Source organism: Dermochelys coriacea, chromosome 8 (assembly GCF_009764565.3).
Source record: "Dermochelys coriacea isolate rDerCor1 chromosome 8, rDerCor1.pri.v4, whole genome shotgun sequence".
NCBI lineage: Eukaryota > Metazoa > Chordata > Testudines > Dermochelyidae > Dermochelys > Dermochelys coriacea.
The window spans coordinates 83,997,637-84,018,635 of record NC_050075.1 but is presented as its reverse complement, the minus strand read 5'-3'; the positions used below and the strand labels follow the sequence as shown (position 1 = coordinate 84,018,635).

The window sequence follows — 20,999 nt, the reverse complement described above, 5'->3', positions numbered from 1 at the left end:
TTTCTCCGTTATCTGTGATGAACCTGAGAGAGAGAAGAGCATTTACCAAGGAATCTCAGAAATTAGGTCCCTTTTAATTTAAAAGAGAAAGCCTTACAGACCCAATTCAGGAAGATGCTGAGACCCTCTTATAAGGTGCTGAGCACCTTCAATCCATATAATGTCAATGGGAGTTGAGGGCACTCAGTACCTCACTGTGACAGCCTGCAGATGTGGCATATGTTGCTGTATAATCAATATGATTTTGTTTTCTGTGTACCACACCTTTAAATCCCTAGGATTCTGTTGTCTGTTTGCAGGACAGAGTTGAAGCAGCATGTTACTGAGGACACGCACATATTGTTCTTTCTTGTTGTTTCCATTAATTTGGAATAAAAATTACTCAGACTGAAAGTATGACTGCTGTGTATATATATATATTGAAAAACATAATACCAGAGAGTAGGTGAGTTTATATGCAGTCTCAGCAGAATCACATGGATTTTTAAAAGTAAAATATACCTGGTTTACCATCCAGGGTAACATAGTTACCTATCAGTCAGCTAAGCCCTTGATATCCTCTTTATAAAAGTTACATCATGGCTGTACCGAAGTTAAAGGAATTAGATATTAGAAAAAACTTTCTAACTATAAGGGTAGTTAAGTTCTGAAGTAGGCTTCCAAAGGAGGTTATAGAATCTCCCTCACTGGAGGTTTTTAAAAACAGGTTGGACAAACACCTGTCGAGGATGGTTTAGGTTTATTTGGTCCTGCATCAGTGCAACAGGCTGGACTTGATGACCCATTAAGATCCCTTTCAGCTCTACATTGCTATGATTTTATGATCTCCATGAAGTTTATCACATACTAGGCTCAGTCCTACAGTTCTTGCTTAGACAAAATTCAGTGTCAATGGGAGTTTTTGGCTGAGCAGGCTGCAGGATAAAGTGCACTGCAGCTTTCTCAACCCAACATGTAGAGAAACATCCATGACTGCCCTTTACAATTAATTACTGGGAGTCATCCTCAGAATTTGTTTTTTTTCCTCTTATTTTTACAGGTTCTTTTTCAGCTGGGAACAAATAAATACATATAATATAATCTTTTTAATTCAGAAATTGACTGTCTTTGCCATATCCCAAGAATGAAAAAAAACAAAACACACACAAACCTGTTTCATTTTACCTTGTTCACTTGCGCTTCCTTTGGAAAAGGTCAAAGCCTCCCCAGGGAAGGCAGCCTCACAGTTTGAGAAGCACACAATGCTAGGTTTCTTCTTATATGAGTTAGAAACAATTCATCTCTGCATAAATCAAAGTGATATAACACATCTCTCTGTTGATACTGGAGCCATAGGGATGGAGAGTTACATCTCAAGTAGACCCAGGCAAATACTGTGGTAAAGTATCTATGAACATTTGTTAGAGTAAATGCAGTGAATTACATTGGATGGCATTCCTAAACCCCTTATTGCTATTCAGGAAGGGTTTTGTTGACATAAACATTTGGGGACATTCATACACAAGATTATGTGTGTATGTATATAGTTATTTTATTTGCATGCAATTACACATTACACAAAGCTTGACCAGCAAATACTGAATACTTACATTGGGCACTCCAGAAGCTGGAGTGTGTTTGCATAAAGCATTTGTTGGATAATTGCAAATAGCAAAGAAATTCTCAAAGCTCTAGTCTGGTTCTTAGCTTGTAATTACTTCAGGGCTAGGCCTGTATTTTTGTATGTGTTTGCCCTAGCACAGGAAGGCCATTGTCCTGATTGAGGCCTCTGGGGACTGCTGTATTTGTTAATAATCATAGAATATCAGGGTTGGAAGGGACCTCAGGAGGTCATCTAGTACAATCCCCTGCTCAAAGCTGGACCAATCCCCAATTTTTACCCCCTCAAAGATTGAACTCACAACCCTGGGTTCAGCAAGCCAATGGTCAAACCACTGAGCTATCCCTCCCCCCAATAATCTACTTGCCAGCAAATTACAAATAGAAGAGGGGCTAAATTAATTGAATAACTTGTTTGCTGAAGAGAGTTGGTCTTGTTTTAATTATATGACTAATCAGATAGCTTATCTGAAAAAAATTGGGTTAAAAGACAAAACCAGATTTTTCCAGCCCAGCATTTGGACTAATTATTGTTTCTCTGCTTCTGTAGATTGGGGAGCCAAAACTTGTGCTCTGCTTGGACTGCTCCATTGAGACCATGAGCAGTCACCTTTTTGACAGGAGTCAGTGCACTGATGATGCTGAAACTGTCATGAAACAAATTGAAACATACCACCAAGCAACCAAGCCCATGATTGCATCTTATGAAAAGAAGATACAGTTATGCAAGGTAAATTACTTAACTTTTGAATTAAGCTATTGTTCTCCTCTTCTATTATGTGAATGGTGTTTCAGGATTAGTGATGGAAGGGCCATTTATAAACTGCGCTCAATTCTGCCAGCCTCCCACAGAGCTCATATTCTGATTTGATCTCATCTTTCTCTTGCTTGATTTATTTTCTCCTGCGCACAGACTGGCATTGGCAATAGTCTCTGTAAAATACACTGTTACTTTCAAACACTCAGTGGAGCAGCCTGCATTATGCAACTTCTGCAATCAAATGTCTGACTTCTGGAAAACAATTTTAAAGCATAAAAAGGCAGATTCACCTAGAATACCATGCAACACCATAAACCATAGCATCTTCTCCTATTAAAATCTTTTATTTAAAAAGATCTGTGTATACTTCTCTGCATGGTCACCCAGGACCCAGGGTAGCATAAACACCTTAGTGTGACACCTAAATCTCCCTCTTGTGCAGAACTGAACACACACCTCCACACCAGGTTTACATAGCCCATTAGGGACAGATCTTAAGCTGGTGTAAATGGCATAGGGCCACTAATTTCAACAGAGCCACATCTTTTTACACTTGCTGAGGATCTGACCCTCATAGCGTGACTTTAGTTTAAGTAAAAAAAATGAATAAGCAGCACTTTGTAGAGCTGCAACAGGAAAACAAATATAAGTTTAATTGATTGATATACTAAGCTGCCTTGGAATCCTATATACGATGGTCACTCCTCCCCTCACATTCACAGATCACTTAAAGGAGGACAGAAAGAAGTTCCGAATCATGCATGGCCCAGGGTTTCCCAGTCACTCATTTGGGCCTTGACCTGGGGCCAGATTCGTTCTTGCTGGCAGTGGGAAGTTACATCTTCCCAGTTCCATCTTGGACCCCTTCACCCAGGAAAGGGCCAGTGGTGATATCAATGATGTCATTTCCACCTGAGACCCCCCAGCCCCGCAGGGCAGAAGCCCCAAATCCCACCACTCTGCCGCAGGGCAGAAGGCCTGTGCTCCCCCTGCCCCAGTTTGGTACGTGGAGAGTGGAGTGAGGACGTGGGGGGCTCCATGAACTGCACTTTAACTGTAAAAGAGCCGCATGCAGCTCAAGAGCAGAGATTTGGCACCCCTGTACTATGTGAACAAAAAATGGTAGTGGATAAAATAATAATACTTGGTCCGTCGTTTTGCTGTGAGAATAATATATAGTAAATGAAACAATGAATTCACATGGCTGTGGCTCTTTTGGGTAATGTTGATTTCTCCTGAACCACCGAGATGTGAGTATCACTGGTGGAGGGGAAATTTGCAATTTGCAGGGCACGGGTATTACTTTCTCACTTATACCAAGTTGCAACATATTATTCAGACTGTTGTGTGCTGCTCTGTGGCAGGGCTAGGGGCTTCTGCCTTGGAGGGAGGGAGGGAGGTCTCAGGTGGAAATGGTATCATTGATATCACCACTGGCACACTCGTGTGCTCTCTGAGATAGAGAAGTGGAGTGGAAGTAGGTGAAAAATAGAAAAATCCAATACTACTTCTGATCACAACTTCCTTGTATTCTAAATCAAGGAATTTGTCACAGGCTTCCTTACTTTATGGATCTAGCTATGTGTACAGGATTGAGTCTTTCTGTAAAAGCATTTCAGAATACGTATTTCGTATACTTGCTTTTTATTTTAAACATAACTCACATTTTCACCCTTAGGAATCTAATTCATTCTTAGGTGGGAAGGAGCTACTAGAAGGGTGCTGTAAACAAGGAAGGCGGGAGGGTTTCTGGCCAGTATATTGGGACTTAAAGGTGCAGCAAGTCCTGCTCCACCTCACTAATGCTGGGAAACCCCTCCTCAGGCCTGTGCGCCCAACAGATGAAATTCACTGCTGTGCTGAGGGCCCACACAAAATTTATGCCCCTTTAAATCTGACAAACCCTATTTTGAGGGATTGGGAAGGATTTAAAAGGGCATAGGGTGGGATTTGAAAAGGTGTTTAAGGGGCCCAAATCCCACCCAGCTCCCTTAGGATGCTTTGAAAATCACAGTTGTCATTATTTTTAAATGCAGCCTGCCCCAGTACATGATCAAATACTGCTTGTGCTTTTACTTGCAGGGAGATTAGAAATCTTACTTAAATGTTCCATGTTACAGCTCTCAGGAGTATAAGCATACAGCACTTCTAAAAGAGCCAGCCTTTGGCGTTGGCATAGAGCAAAAAGATAGAGTTGTCAATTGGCTTGTCAAAGAGAAGACTATTTTTATTTGATTTCAACATTTGTAAGTGAATTTAATGCTGAGGCAAGGGATCAGATTGGCAGCCCTAGCAACTGAGTCCCCTCATTTATCCACAGAACCGATAGAACACAGGGCAGTGGCTGTGCAAGCTCCCCTGCACTTCGCAGCTCACCAGCTCTTCAGTCAGGAACTGGAGGGGCTACATGTGCACAGGAGAAATTCACCTTGGCGCAAAAGGCCAGCACAAGGCCTAGAGTGGCTTCAATTGGTACATCACCCCACGGCCCAGGGATGTGTTTCAGCTTGAGTGAGAGGAGACGTGGGTGCATTTCAACTGCCTGAAGTTTACACGTGAGCAGGTTCCAAACTTCCCTTTTGTCTTCTGAAATTTCTTACTGACTGCCCAGTACTGTCTCCCTAGTCTCTGGTTATGTCATCTCGTTTACTTGGTACAGAGTCAAGAATCTGTTTGCTATATTTTTGTGTGCTTAATTTTGTTTTAAAAAAGTCCTTTCTTCCACTAAACAATTAGTCCCCACGTTCTATTACATCACCAATAGATGACTGTATCAGTCACCTAATAAGGCCAAGTGCCCTCTGCCCCCTTAATGTAGTAATGGGGGGCATTAAAAAAATAAACAAGTTGTGTGCCAGTCACTGCCGCCTGCTCAGTCATCTACTTTATGTTTCATCCCTACCTTGCCAATCTGTTCACTGTCCAGTTAGGGTGCAGACTCGTTGGGGGATAGGGAATCAATATACATACATAAATAAACAACAGGATTCTTGCCAACCTCAGCCATTAACTGCATCCATAGGCTTTCACTCCACCCAAAAATGCATTCCTAGATCATTTGTCACTCCCCTTGACGGTCTCTCTTTCTCCCTTTACTTGGTCTTATTAGTGTTCATGGTCTTGCACAGGCCCCTGTTTGAAAGGAACAGACACACACAGCACAGTATCACATCCTAGCAATGGTTTCTTACTGTTTTCTCCAGCTCCTACATGTAGGTTTTCCAAATACTTTGTATTTTGCCCCTCTTTAGGTCATTCAGGCAAAGGATATGAATGTAGCTCACCCTGTTTATTGGTTTAAGTCTAAGCTGAAAATGTTTTCTTTGTGGGCTAGACTTGTTAGTCTTTGTTTTGAAGAGTCACTTTCCCTACTGCTGTATAGCACCATGATACATGGGAATGGCCCTCTGAGAATGAGTGACAGATCACTCTCCTGGCTCATGTAATCTTTGGCCAGCAAGGGTGCCAGTTAAATGTCAGTTAGATGGGGAAGGTAGAGATGTGGACCATCAAGTAGGGGCACCATATTTTATAAAGAACCCAAACATCAAACCTTAGTTTGCTCATTAAGTGCATTAGATTTACTATTAGAACATATATGGAAGGAGCTTTAAGGACCTTATGGAGACCATGAACCTTTGGAGTCAATAGGATTCTTGAAATGATGATTTGGCAGTGTCAGATTACTGTGGCCAGAAGGTCAGGTCTCCATCTGAAGTCACTCTTTGAACAAAAGATAACTGCTAACTGCTTCTATTCAGCAACTAAGGTACTGCACCCAACAAAGGTGCTGGAATCTTAATATGCAAATGATCCCCACTGTCTGTGAACCTGACAGGAATAAATGATAGTGAACCTTTCAAAAGGGGTACAGGTAGTGTGCCACATTGCTGTTCAGTTTCAAAAAATAATCAGAGAGAATAAAGGAGATAGAATTGAAGGGGTTTGGGGGTTTTGTTTGTTTGTTTGTTTCTAATCTGCACATTTTCCATTTGAGCAGATAGCTTCCAAACCCTATTCTGGGCATCAAAGTGACTGTAACGGTGGGATAGAAGTTTTTCCATTTAAGGAATTTAAAATCCTGGTATTAGGGGCAATTCAGTTCTCTATGATCCCTACCATGTGTGACTCAGTGCACCCAGCTGGTAACAATGACTACAGATTGTTTTTACAGATTATTCCTATCCTACATGTAAGTGCAGAAAGTACTTTTGAAAGGGAACAAAGACTGTAACTTCCTTAATACAGAAGCATTCATGCTATTGAGTGTTGTTTTTCAGAAATACAAAGCTGCTGCGCTATTTTAATTCAGAAAGCTGATATACATTTGCAATTAACTATTGAACTATGTCATTTTGGGGTAGCTGCTTGTTATGGCAGAAAAATAGAAAAGTGAAAACTTTCATAGCAAAAAATGCAAAAGTCAAGATTTAATTAAAATAGGAAAACTCATGGCAAAAGTCAATCCCAGGTGCAAGAACAAACTTATCGAACCATACTCACATTTATTATGTGTGACAGCCACGTGTGAATCCAAATTAGGTGCTTCTTTTAGAAAGGGCTGTATAAACAAAGACACAATTTAGGGCAGGCTGCATCTCAGGAGCACTGCAGTGTACGTGATTTGTAGGCTAAAAGGTTTTATAGCAAATGTTGATTTTTTTTTTCTAGTACAAAATCAAATTATGAATAATGAATTATGAACCACAAATATTTCACTCTTCTAGCCATTGAACATGGTTATCCACAGGGACAGGGTTTTTGAGGAATTATAAGTTGTCTTTCATAGTATAATGGTTAAGTGAAGTAGAGTATGGGTCAGGTTTCTTATTGTATTTGGGTGCCTAAAGATACAGGCTATTCTACCTGTGTAGCTACATGCTGCACTGAAAGGCAGGCTGCATCCACAATTGTCACTGGGTTGGGTAGTTACACATGGCAGTGAAAGGCTCTGGCGGGGGGAGGCAGCAAGTTAAGGCTCCAGCACCAGGGAAGCTCCATGCTGGATTCTTTCCCTGCTGCCTCTCCCCTGTTGCTGGAGCCTTTCACTGTGGTAGGGAAAGTCTCTGGCAGCGGGACACTACACTGCTAAAAATAGCAGTGTAGACATGGGAAGCACTGCTGGGGGTTGGAGGGACTGGACTGTGTACTAGACTGGACTACTGTGTAGTCTACTACTCGCCCAAGCAGTGCCTCGCTATTTACAGTGCTATTTATTCCCTTTCTCGCTGGCATGCTGTGTGTGTACACACCCCACCATAAGTGCAGACATGACCACAAATAGGCACCTAGTGGGATTTTCAAAAGTGCCTATGTGCCTCACCCCCATTGATTTCCGGGGGAGTTAGGCACATAGGTGCTTTTGAAAATTCCACTAGGCATCTGTCTGCATCTTTAGGTGCCTAAATACCTTTAAAAATCAGGCTTGATATCTAATGCAATAGTGGCTTATTCAGTAGGTATGCTTTTTATTGAGAAAGACAAATTCTGATTATTCTTAATATCTGACTCATCCTTCAAAGCTTCAGTTTATTGGCAGTATGTAGGAGTTTAATAAGTAATTTTAACAGCAACGCACTGGCAATCAAGCAAGATCCCAAGCTGGTTTACAGTAGCGGAATAGGTGTCTTCCTAGGAAAGTTCATGTTCAAACAGACAGCTAAATAAAAAGAGCACGCACTTAGCAAATAGTGTAAGCAGCCTGGCCCAGTGGACTTTTAGGGATTCATAAAACTTCCCTATTTCAAATTGCATCAGCCTGAAGTTTAGCCTACAAGATGTCAATCCAGATGCAGTTTTTTCCTTCTACTTTTAATAACAGCTCTGAAGAGTAGTTAAGTCACATGCTGTTTAAGGAGAAGTAAAATAAACTGTGGTTGGGGCTTCAGCCCAGCGGTTCCAGTCCCAGCTCCTGCCCCACAGGGGGCATCAGGTCCCCACAGCTCCACTCTCTCCCCTCCAGTTTCCACTGGGGTGGGGGCACACCGAGGCTCAGGACTTTAGTCATGAGGGGAACGCTGGGGCTGAAACCAGCACTCCCTCTGTAGCAAAGTCCTGAGGCCTGGTACCCCCCGCGGGGCTGAAGCCCCAAGTCCCAGCGCCCACCCCAGGTCTAAAACCCTGAGCCCCGGTGCTCCCGATAGTCAGAAGCCCTGAGCTCCCCCTCCCCCGTAGACCAAGAGCCCTAACCCCCCCCTTGCCCCCATGGCTGAAGCCCCAAGGCAATACACTACTTGCTGCTGGGTTTTTTTGGTCTTCACTGCTGCCTGATTGATTATTTATGGTTCTACATGGAATCCAGTTGACCAGTAAGTCCGTAACTCTGGTGTTCATATCTTTGAAGTTGTACACTAACGTGCTCAGGCTGATTCTTTGTCTTCAGCCTACAATACAGTTGACCATGAGATCTACTTGGTTTGTTTGTGAACACAAGAAGGGGTGGATGGATCCTTTCCTGGCTGTGTCTGTTCTTTTACTCCTAAGAGAACCCAGAGTGTAGTTGTGGGCAATAGTTCTGCTGCCCCGTGAACTGTCTCATGGGGTACTACAGCGGTGGATATGGTCACCTCACTTGTTTCAATAGGTAGGAGGGAGAGTAGGAGACACAGGCTACCCTTGATTTTTAGATGTTACCACCCCCCCAGTCCCCATTGGATCCACCAAAATCCAGAGTTGTTAACCTTTGGGCACATTGCAAAACATATCCTTTCCCCCTCTTCCCTAAGGCTGTTGAGGAGGGAATGTGCTGAGGTGGCTCTAATTATGGACAGGCCTTTATTTACTGATTTTAAAATTATGGGAAGCCCTGAATGGGAAGCTAATGTTGTATTTTAAAAATTTGAGACATTTCAAGGAATTTTTCTTGCACTGAAATTTTGCTGGCTCTAAAATATGTATTTTGTGTGCATACAGTGTAGAGTTTCATCCTTTGGAAGAAACAATTGAATTAGAGATTGAAACTTTAGTTCAGATCTCAAATTCTGTTTCACTACATAGATGAAGCCATTATTTATAAGTGGTAATAAACATGATGGATTGGATTACAGATCCTGTTTGCAGATTTTCTGGAATACAAAATATAAAAAATTAAAGAGGTATGTGAATGGTTGTAATAGGCCAAAGATGAAACTCAGAATAAAAAAAAAAACATCCGACACTAAATACAAACAAAGGAAATAGATCCATAATGAAAAGAAATAAGCTGTTTCCAGATCTCACTCAGTCACTGTATTAATCTACACGTTTCCCATATAATACACAGAACAATTAATGGCTGTAAACTCTGTTCCCCAAGGCCAAAACACTGGTAATTATTCCACAGCATAGGAAGCAGTTTTAGTCTTTCTTAGTCAGTTCTCCAAAGTGAGTCTAACAGCCAGGAGAAAATTTGGTCAAAGCAGAATCTGTGAAGAACTCAAGCTAAAGAGAACAACTTGGACTTATCTGTTTTGAAGAAAGTAGGCAATGGACCAGAACAAAAGCAGTGCCCACTGCAGAACATGCACTGCCCAAAGGTCATGAAAAAACTGGAACAAATTCACAAAGCTTGAAATACAAAAAACTCAAAACTGACTCGCTAGGTTGGGAGCTGTTGCCTGAACATCATAGGATTATATGCGGTGACACTTCAACTGACAAGAAAACAGTAAACAAGTCAGTGCTAGTGACTTTTTTTTTTTTACCAGTATTAAATGGGGCTATTTTATTGAGTTTATGTTTAACATAAAATAGTGTTAAAGTAGAATCCTAAAAATTTGAGAGTCCTTTCCATATATCAAAGATGTTTTGATATTTTAAACTTCAAAGGACTTTGGAGAAAGATCAATGTACAATTGAGCGACCTACAAAACCTCCACATGTGATCTAGTGGAAGCATAAGAAATGAATACGCTGTTTTCCAGTTTAGCATTTAATGAAGCTGCAGAAACTACAGTAGGATTTTCTTAAGGAGCATGTTTATAAATCCAATCCCAAATCCAATAACCCAGAATTAGTACTGTTCCGAGTCCTTTGGATCAATTATTTAGACAACATGGGTAATTTAAATTGTTACAACTTAATCAGCATAGACTGGTGTGTTAACATCATTTCTATGTAACATACTTTTTGTTTTAATAGATAAATGCAGAAGGAATGCCAGAAGAGGTTTTTCTTCAAGTATGCGCATCAGTCGACAGCTTTCTGAAAAAGGAAGAGGAAGCATTGTCTCTTTCAGCAGAAGTACAGTAATGGTTTATATACAAAAGTTTCATCTTACGTGCACTTGTCACACTTGACTAAAATGCTGTTCAAAGCAATATCTTCTGTTTTGAGAGGTATCTGGAATTAGTGCATGTGGTATTCAATGTTATTTTAAAATAAATCTTTTATTTATAATCATACAGTATGCTAAATACAAAATGGTCTCCACACTAGTACTGTATGTTGTTTATCAAATTGTTTGCAGTTCACAGGTTAAAAGCAGCATGGTGAACAGCAGTTCCTGTTTATATTTATAGTATCATGCATTTGAATATAATCATATGTATTGCACAATCAGCAGTCAGCTCCGTCAACTGCCATATATATATATATATAGCAAAGACTTTCAGGATTGCTCTGTCTCTTTGCAATGAGGTTAATTTTCTCTCTTTCATTAACACTGTTCATTTTTGTGCTAACATTTAGCTTGTTCCTGATTTATAGTGGTTGAAATCTGTTCTCTGCCATTGTGCTTTATAATGGAACATTCCTGGAATTAGTCATGCTAATTTGTGGAGTTGTGGAAGTTGAATAGACTTTTAACACTTCCCCAAAACACTGCAAATGCATTGAAAAAATGAACGGAACATACAGAAATTAACAAATACTGTAGGGGTCTGTCCATCCGTTGCCATCGCACAGATAAAACTGCTGTGAAATCTTTGCTGTGCGGGTAGAATTTGCTGTATATTGTAACACAATTTTCTAATTGGGCAAGATCTTTGCTGAAAACATGAACTGAGTAATGTTGGTACAATTAAAAAACTGCAAACAGATAGTTCTTCATGCTAATAATAGTAGCATATTTCACCTGTTAAAAATTAGCATGTGAAGTTGTTCAACAGCCATTATATATAAAGATTAGCAGATTCTATTAAATCATACTCTCTAAGTATTCCAAGTGTAAATTTCAGTTTTAGATCCTCATCTGTTGTCTTCTAGTGGCTCTGTCAAACTTTGAAAATGACAGTCAAAAAGAAAAAAGAAAAAAAAAGGCAGGGATTGTTTGATTCCTGTTGCTTGCATCTTTAACAATCTACCTTTCCAAAATATCTGCACAAAAATATGCAAAATCATATGATATTTCCATCTGCTCAGCCAAAATGTTTTTGGTATACTGGTAGCCAAAAAACCCCAAACTTATTTGACATTCTTGTGAAGTAATTGCATCCTCTTAATGTGCTGTTGCACCAGTCCATAGTTTAAGTTTGCATGATTGATCTTTCCGTCAACAACTGTACTTTCAATGAGCATTTATGGGGCAGATTTGTATTTTTAAAGTTATCTTTCTTGTAATGAAGACATAATACAAATAAAAAGTATGGACAAATGCTAGGAGTCGTAATTTATGCTGCAGTATACTTGGGTTTGATTTTGCCTAAAGCTCCATAAAATATGGATAACTGATAAATATAAAACAAATAAAGCACTCTAAACTCCCCCCCCGCCAAATCACGGCAGGTATTTTTTTTTCCCTTTTCTTCTACTTCCTTGCCATCTGCCATGTAAGCAAATAGCTCCAGTTATTCATTAAAGGGCAATTTTAGACTTGTTTTTCTCCTTTAATCGTGGATATTCTTGCTTCCTTGGGTTCCCCTTTATAAGTTAACCTTTACCTCTGACACCAACTGAAGTGCTATGCGAACTCCAGAACATTGCCATGAATCACCTGGAAGAGTATGTGATACAACATGTCTAGCAAAACACTTCTTGGAAATAATCAATTTACCTTCAGAATGCAGCCAGACTCCTCCAGCTTGAAAAGAAACATCCTTTTAGCCTAGATCTGAACCTGGTGGCACTAATGGCTGTACTCTTATGCTATTTTTCCAGTAATTAGAGGGTTTTAGAATGATCATGTGGTTGTAAATTATCCTAAGCACACACACATATAGGTATTTCTAGTTGTTCCTTGAGTTATTTCTCATTAGAATGACAATTAAAATGAGTGGAATGTGAAACTTTGATTTTTGGTGCTGTCCCTCAGAAACTGATCATCAGTTTCTAATTCCAAAAGTTATTTATAATATTAGTCAACATACAATTCCATATTTTAAATGTAGTATGTCAAATTTTACCCTTAATTCCACCCTCCTTCTTATATCACATTTCCTAGTCCAGTGGTTTTCAACCTGCGATCCGTGGACCCGCTGAACATCTGCATTCTATGTCTAAGGGGTCCGCGAATGATGAGTACGAAAATAAAGTGCCTTGCATAATGACAGGTTTCAGAGTAGCAGCCGTGTGAGTCTGTATTCGCAAAAAGAAAAGGAGTACTTGTGGCACCTTAGAGACTAACAAATTTATTAGAGCATAAGCTTTCGTGAGCTACAGCTCACTAAATGCATCCGATGAAGTGAGCTGTAGCTCACGAAAGCTTATGCTCTAATAAATTTGTTAGTCTCTAGGGTGCCACAAGTACTCATTTTCTTTTTACGAAAATAAAATTTCAGATCTCATAAAAGGCATTCTGTTTTTCTGATCAATCAAAAGGATGTGAATACCCCCACCTACAGGTCAAAACCCAGAAGTAGTGTGGTTATCATAGAAGCCCACAGTTTAGTGCCCTTTCTCACACTGTGTCAAATGCTGTGCACTGAAATATTTACAGTTGAATTCTGTTCAGTCAGTTTTCAGTCTAAGACTTCTATGGTATGAGTCTCTGGATCACAGGTTGAACTTTCAAAGGGATCTGCAACATCCATTTCAAATTTTGTAGGGTCTGCAAAAGGGTCTGAAAAAAGGTTGAAAACCACTGTCCGAGTCCATCAGTGATGCTGTAATGCCAATCTAGAACCAATGCAAACATTACATGGATCAATATGCAAGTATCAAAACACACACATATGCACACACACACACACAAATAAGATTTCCCCATCTCAGTAAGTAACACTGTTTTTGTGTAAGTATATTATATATTTGATATCGACCACTCTGACATATATATATCTTCATACACATACATACTGTGTGTGAGAGAGATAATTGTGTGTGCATGCACACATATATACAAGCAGATATTAATTCAAATTAGAAACAGGGCTTTAATCAAGAGATTTTAACTAAGGGATTTCATGTCTGAATTCCCTCATGTCTGAACCCCCCCACCCCATTCCGCCCTTCCCCTTCAAACTGTATTAACCTTTCCCCTGTGCACATCTGTAATTTTTTTCCCCCACTTATGCATTATGGTTATTTCCGTCTAAGAACATTTTAAAACCCCTTCAAAAATAAGACGACAACAGATTCTCTCTTTAGTAATCACTCTTCACCAAAACAGCTTCCATGACAGTAGTGTAACTGAGTGGGAGAACATAATATTATATGTTCCCATGATATTATAGATTCTATCACACAGTAGCTTTTGTCTTTCATCAAAGAGAAAAGTGAAATACATATGGTATCTTTGTTGTATTATATATCTTTAGGTTTATTAATTTCTCAAAGTATATGAGATGTTTACAGATGATGTATTACATCATTCAATGTTTTTAGTAACTGTACTATATTATCTACTCAATATATTATATGCTTAAACTTATTTTCCTTAGAAACAAATGTATGAAAACCTAAATGAAATTGTGAAATTTAACATTGTAATCAGGCTACAGTTAAAGTTGCTATCAAATGCAATCAGCCTTCTTATTGCCATGGTTTTAAACTAATGTGTTTCTTTTACATTCTAAATCACTCTGAAAATTTGAGTTTTTGTTTAAGTGGAAAACTAATACAGTTTAAAATAAAGCGCGTTTCTGAATCACAAGCTATACAGTTCAATAAAAAAAGTTATTAGTTCAAAAATATCACAATAATTACAAAGCTTTGCAGACATCAGCACGTTTTGAGATTAATACAGCATACCAAAGTTGCTAACGTTCCTTTCTTCTTCAGTCTGAAAAAACAACAACCCAATTTGTGAACAGGATATGAGAAAACAATCCTGTAAGAGGCCAAACACATTCTATTAGGTGCAGCGTATGTTCAGTTCCCACTGAGGTCAACAGTAGTGCCAAGTGCTGAGCCAGTGTAGATACGGGCCCTTTAAGTATTCATGTGACCTACTAAAATGAGCTATTTTCTATTGTTAATGTTGGTTAAAAAATTAATTTCTACCCAGAAAGGAAATCACAGTAAGCATTCTATATATAAACAGAGTGTATCCACATAGTTTATTTCTCACAGTTCTCCTGACAATTGAACATTATTTAAGAACATACTGTATACACAGATAAGAAGAAACATACAAAATGCTTTAAATGATGCACAACAAAATCCAGCAGTATAAAAGAATGCATGTGAACCTTTGCTCACTGCTCAGGCTAAATTTAATCACTTGTTTAAATAGTAATAAAAATACAATCTTTCATGGATCTTGTGCAGACTACAAAAGAGGAAAATTATTACCATATATATGATTTATATTAGGCAGTTTTCTTTGATGAGTTGCACTAACAACTCCAAATACAGAGGCAGAAGGCTGTGTACTTTATTTTAAAGGAGTTAATGTTGAGTATTAGAGACTTTACACAGTTACTACCACTGGCACTTTTCACCATATTTTGTACACATCACATGATCATCTTATATAACATTACATTTAAAAAATATATCTGAGTGACAATTTTTTTTTTAACATTCACAAACCATGAGCTGGTTAAGGAAGCAATGCAACAGTTGCTCCCTGTAGTGCTTCACTGTTGGTAATAGAGTTCATTGTGGTAAAAAAAAAAAAAAAAAAATAATAATTAGAAGTCAATGTGATTAAGCAGCTCCAATTTAATAAAGACCTGTAACCAACCATCACTGGAACAGTGAGTATTTTTTAGAGTATATCCTAGAAGCAAACATTGTCATTGGTTAAAACCTTGCCTAAAGAAGTCAGTTTCTGTGCTGAAAACTATTTCACAACAAAACTGCAAGCTACTAAACTGTTTTTATATAAATACTTCATCTTCTCTGGATCTCATAACCAAGTTCTTCAAAGCCTTTGGAATTTATTGTATCTTTAAATGCATGCTCTCATTTCTGGCTCAGCCTTCTGTATTTTTTTCCTTTCTTTTTTGTTTTGTTTTAGATTCACCACCTAAAAATGACTAAGGTGGTAAAAGGAAAGTCTCCCAGTGAAACCTTCTGCACACTAGGAATGTTCAGCTGCTGTTCAGTGATCAAGAACCGTGACAGTTCAGAGCTGTAGTTTGACGAGTACACCCAGGAAGCTGTCACGCTGTGAGTGACATTTCAGGGAAAGCAGAGTCTTTCCAAAGTGTGCACGGAATTAACAATGATGCCATTGTTACTTTTCAAAGAGGATAGTAAGCCCAGGTTGCAAGTCTGCTTCCCATGTCATCTATTTGCTGGAAAGTAGTTTGGGTCAAGATAATTGTAACTGGTGCCTTGGGACATGCAGTAGTCTCTATCTAAGAATGTCTCTGCTCTGTAAATAGGCTGTAACTGGTGATCTTCCTTGTGAATCTCTGTTTCATGTAGACTGCAAAGGAAAGAAAATACAATTTGGCAAGTGAACTTATTTTTCATAATATTTTCACTTGCAGAACAATGAATATATGTTCCTTTTTTTTTAATTGACAGATGCATGTCAAATTCTGTATCACATACCATTACTTCAAAGTTGAGGATTTCAGAGAACATACTTTCCCTGTCTCATACTTAACAGTCCAAATATTAATTACTCTCTCCATTGCACTGAAAGAATGATCGACTTTCACAACACCAGAAAACACACCAAAAAGAACTATTAGAAACACACTTTACAGTTATAATCTAGTTACATCTAACTTTCATGAGGTATCATGGAACAGATAAATCCCATATATGCAAAGAATTTACTCAGTGTTTAAGCCTTAAAGGGATATTCAAGTAATTGCAAATAATAAGCATCAATGCTTGCTGCTCACCAGTCAGAACAAGAATCACAGAAATCCAAGGACATTTCTTGAGGGCAATCCTGGCAGTGCCACCGAATGCCTTGAATGGGTTCAGTTCCGCAGTTGTCACACTGTGAAACATATTGAACAAAAAGATAGTGAAAGAAAGAATTTATGTTAAAAATATATATAGTTTCATCTCAACCAATGTACTGCTTTCAAAGGATAATAAAGAGCATGGTTTCTTGCAACATCATCACCACCTGCAGATGAGCTCTGTATAACCCTGAAAGCTTGTCTCTCTCCCCAACAGAAGTTGGCCCAATAAAAGATTATCTCACCCACCTTGTCTCTCTAGTATTTATAAATTAACAGATCCTAGGAAAGATCACTTAGACCGCTGATGATCATCCTATTTTCTGCTTCATTCACCACTCCCTCAAGGCTCCCATTGCAATTATCCTTCTGGCCAACAACAGATGGACATGCTTTCCTCTGGAACCTATCAGTGCCAGTCCTAAACTGGCCAGAGGAGTTGCTTCAGAGTGATACAAGGCAGTCCTTTCTAGCTCAGGGATGAGCATGATGACCCTGCAATTCTCCAAACTCAACAATCTGAAATGCCTGAACTTAGGATCCTCTACATGGAAGCAAAATGTGGTATCACTATAGACAGCTGCATTAGAAACCTTTTACGGTAAGCTGTACGGAAGAATAAAAAACAGTTACTCGCCTTCTTGTAACTGTTCTTTGAGATGTGTCGTTCATGTCCATTCCAATCAGGTGTGTGCCCATGCACGTGCACAGTAGCTGCAAGATTTTTCCCTAGCAGCAACCATAGCCTGGCCACCCTCTAGAGTTGCGTCTTCATGGCGCCCAATATAGAGCACTGCTGGCCCACCACCCCCGCAGTTCCTTCTTGCCAGCTACTCCGACAGAGGGGTAGGAGGGGAGGAATGGACATGAACAACGCATCTCGAACAACAGTTACGAGAAGGTGAGTAACCATTTTTCTTCTTAGAGTGCTTGTTCATGTTGATTCCAATCAGGTGACTCACAAGCCCATGTTCAGGAGGTGGGGTCGGAATCGTCCACTGATTGCAGGACTGCTCGTCCGAAGGCAGCATCGTCTCTGGCCTGCTGGGTAATCGCATAGTGCGTGGTGAAAGTGTGGATGGAGGACCATGTCGCTGCCCTGAAGATTTCCTGAGTGGGGACCTGTGCCAGGAAAACTGTTGATGAAGCCTACACCCTGGTGGAGTGCGCAGTGATCAGGGGTGCAGGAACTCCTGCCAGGTTGTAGCATTCCTGGACGCAGGATGTAATCTGTGATAAAATGCATTGTTACAACACAGGCAGACCTTTCATTCTGTCCACCACTGCCACGAATAACTGGACTGATTTTCTGAACAGCTTCATTCTCTCGATGTAAAAGGCTAGTGTCCTGCAGACATCCAGAGAGTGTAGTCTCTGCTCCCTGCCACAGAAAGGCGGCTTAGGATAGAACACTGGAAGAAAGATGTCCTGGTTCACGTGAAACTGTGACACAACCTTCAGGAGGAAAGCAGGATGAGGTCTGAGCTGCACCTTGTCCTTATAGAACACGGTATAAGGGGGCTCTGAGGTTTGGGCCTTGAGTTCAGACACCCTCCTGAGGTTATCGCCACCAGGAACACCATCTTGTAACAGAAAGAGAGAAGGAAGCATGTTGCCAAGGGCTCAGAGGATGGTCCCATAAGCCTAGAAAGGACCAGGTTGAGGTCCCAGACTGGGACAGGCTGTCGGACATGAGGATATAGCCTGTTGAGCCCTTTTAAAAAACGGCTGACCATAGGGTTAGCAAACACTGAGCGGCTCGCCTCACCTGGGTGAAAGGCCTAGATGGTGGCTAAGTGCACCCTTATCGATGTCAACGAAAGCCCACGCTACTTCAAATGGAGGAGGTAGTCCAGAATAAACAGCACTGGGTCCAGTGTCTGGGACGAGTGGCGCGGCACCAACCAAATTGAAAATCTCTTCCACTTGGCAAGGTAGAGGCTCTCATAGAGGGTTTTCTACTGCCAAGGAGAACTTGTCTAACGTGGTCTAAACAGGAAAGCTCCATTGGGTTCAACCATGGAGCTTCCACACCGTAAGGTAAAGCAAGTTAGGCTCAGATGTTGAAGATGACCATGGTTTTGTGTCAGAACGTCCGGGAAGAGCAGCAGGGTGACTGGGGCTTCCACGGACATGTCTAGGAGAGATGTATACCAGTGCTGTCGGGATCATGCTGGAGCGATCAATAACCTGAGCTCATTCCCTCCGGATCTTGAAGAGCACCTTGTGAATGAGTGGTATGGGCGGAAAGATATATACAGGAGACAACCTCCTCAGTGGTGGAGGAACGAATCCGCTCTGGAGCCAGGGCTGTGGTTCTGGAAGGAGAAGAACTGCTGGCACTTCCTGTTGTATCGCATGGCAAATAGGTCTATCTGGGGAAATCCCCACCCCTGGAAGATTGAAATCGCGACATCTGGGTGAAGGGACCGCTTGTGGCCGTGAAACAACCTGCTGAGGTGGTCCGCCAGCTCATTCTGTACCCTGGGGAAGTCCAATACTTGCAGGTGTATTGAATGTTCTACACAGAAGTCCCACAGCATGAGGGCTTCCTGGCACAGGGGAAAGGACCATGCACAACGCCCCCCCAGTTTGTTACAGAACATTGCAGAGGTGTTGTCCATCATGACTGATACGCATTGTCCCGTTAAGTATGCCCGGAAGGCCTGGCATTCCAGGCACACCACTCTCAGCTCTCTGACATTGATGTGGAGAGTCAGATCCACCTGAGACCAAAGACTTTGAGTCCTGCGGTCTCCTAAATGTGCTCCCCAGCCCGTGTCTGATGCATCCGTCACTAGAGACGGGCATGGCTGTGGACTAGCGAAGGGGACCCCTGGGCATACCTCCTGAGGGTTGAGCCACCACAGGAGGGAGTCGAGGACTAGGCGAGGTAGGGTCACTATCCTGTCCAGGCTGTCTCTGGCCTGGCAGTACACTGACGCCAGCCATGACTAAAGAGATTGTAGTCTGAGCCTGGCATGCTGCACCACATAGGTACAAGCCGCTATGTGTCCCAGAAGCTTCAAGCAGTTTCTTGCTGTGGTGGTGGGAAATTGTCTGAGGCCTCAAATGCTATCCATCAGGGCCTGAAACCTTGCTTGCAGCAGGTATGCCCTGCCCTGGGTCAAGTCCAATACTGCCCCTATAAACTCTATCTTCTGGACAGGGGACAGAGTGGACTTTGCTTTGTTTAAAAGGAGACCCAGGTTGATGAAGGTGGCTCTGATAAACTTGACCTGAGCCTCTACTTGGGTCTTGGAGCAGCCCTTGATCAGCCAGACATCGTTGAGGTAAGGAAACACCTGAACCTGGTGCCTGCGCAGAAACACAGCGACGACTGCCATGTCGTCTGCTGGATCCAATGAGGAAATGATGGAGACCAGAGAGACCATGCGGAATTTGAGTTTCTTTATAAACTTGTTGAGGTCCAGCAGGTCCAGGATGGGCCTGAGGCCGCCTTCGGCTTTCGGTATTAGGAAATACAAGGAATAAAAGCCCTTGTCCCTGAGCTCCTGAGGGACCTCCTTCACTGCCCCTAAAATAGGAGTGACTACACATCCTGGATAAGGAGTTGCTTGTGAGAAGGGTCCCTGAACAGGGACAGGGAAGTGGGGTGGAAGGGCATGGATGGAATATCCCCCCTCTACCGTGCGGAGCACCCATCGGTACGAGGTAATAAAGGGACTACGCATGGTGGAAAGGGGATAGTTGGGACGAGAAGGTAAGATGGGGTGGATCCATTTCCAGGTGTGGTACACGTCCTTGACCGTGCCTTTGAAAGGCAGGCTTAGGTCTCGAAGATGGCTTTTGTTGTCCCGAGCTCTGGCCAGAAGGTTGATGTGGCCTTCTCCTGCCGCTTCTGTTCTGCTTCTGGAGCCATCTTGATGGTTCTGCTGACTGAACCTTTAAGTGGGCTGTGGCCGGAAGTGTCTCCGCTGAGTGGAAGGCGTGTAGCGGTCCAGGGACCTGAGGGTGGCTCTGGAGTCCTTCAGGCTGTTTAGCCTTTTGTGTCTGTCTTTTCTGAAAACAGAGTCTCACCCTCAAAAGGCAGGTCCTCTATGGTCTGCTGGACCGCAAAGGGGAGACCTGCAGCCACTAGCCCCTTCTCATGGATACACCCATGGCCATGACTCGAGTGGCAATGTCTGCCCCATCAAGTGCTGCTTGCAGGGATGTCCTGGAGATCAATCTCTCCTCCTTAACCAAAGCCGAGAATTCAGCCCGGGAATCTGAGGGAAGTAACTCTAAACTTAGCCATTGCCGAGCAGGTACTATAGGCATACCTGCTGCTGATGGCCTGTTGGCTGGAAATGCGGAGTTGCAGTCCCCCTGTGGTGAATACTTTCCGCCTGAATAGGTCCAGTTTTTTGCATCACTATTCTTGGAGGAAGGGCCCTGGAAACCCTGCCTCT

General features: G+C 41.5%; 2 protein-coding genes across 9 annotated transcripts in view; one reads left to right on the top strand and one right to left on the bottom strand.

Annotated features, from left to right (window-relative positions):
* AK5 (adenylate kinase 5) overlaps positions 1 to 11,931 on the top strand; it is a 151,696-nt gene extending 139,765 nt beyond the window's left edge. The window contains exons 13-14 of the mRNA XM_038411979.2: positions 2,150 to 2,329; positions 10,478 to 11,931. Of these exons, the coding sequence (XP_038267907.2) occupies positions 2,150 to 2,329; positions 10,478 to 10,588 (291 nt within the window). The 3' untranslated portion in view covers positions 10,589 to 11,931. The remainder of the gene's footprint in view (positions 1 to 2,149; positions 2,330 to 10,477) is intronic.
* A 2,812-nt stretch (positions 11,932 to 14,743) lies between these two features.
* The window catches only part of ZZZ3 (zinc finger ZZ-type containing 3), a 108,194-nt gene continuing 101,938 nt past the window's right edge, over positions 14,744 to 20,999 (bottom strand). For all 8 annotated transcript variants that reach the window (XM_038411970.2, XM_043490469.1, XM_043490468.1 and 5 more), the window contains 2 exons: positions 16,519 to 16,619; positions 14,744 to 16,091 (listed from right to left, as the gene is read on the bottom strand). In XM_038411970.2, coding sequence (XP_038267898.1) covers positions 15,947 to 16,091; positions 16,519 to 16,619 — 246 coding nt within the window. In that variant the 3' untranslated portion in view covers positions 14,744 to 15,946. The remainder of the gene's footprint in view (positions 16,092 to 16,518; positions 16,620 to 20,999) is intronic.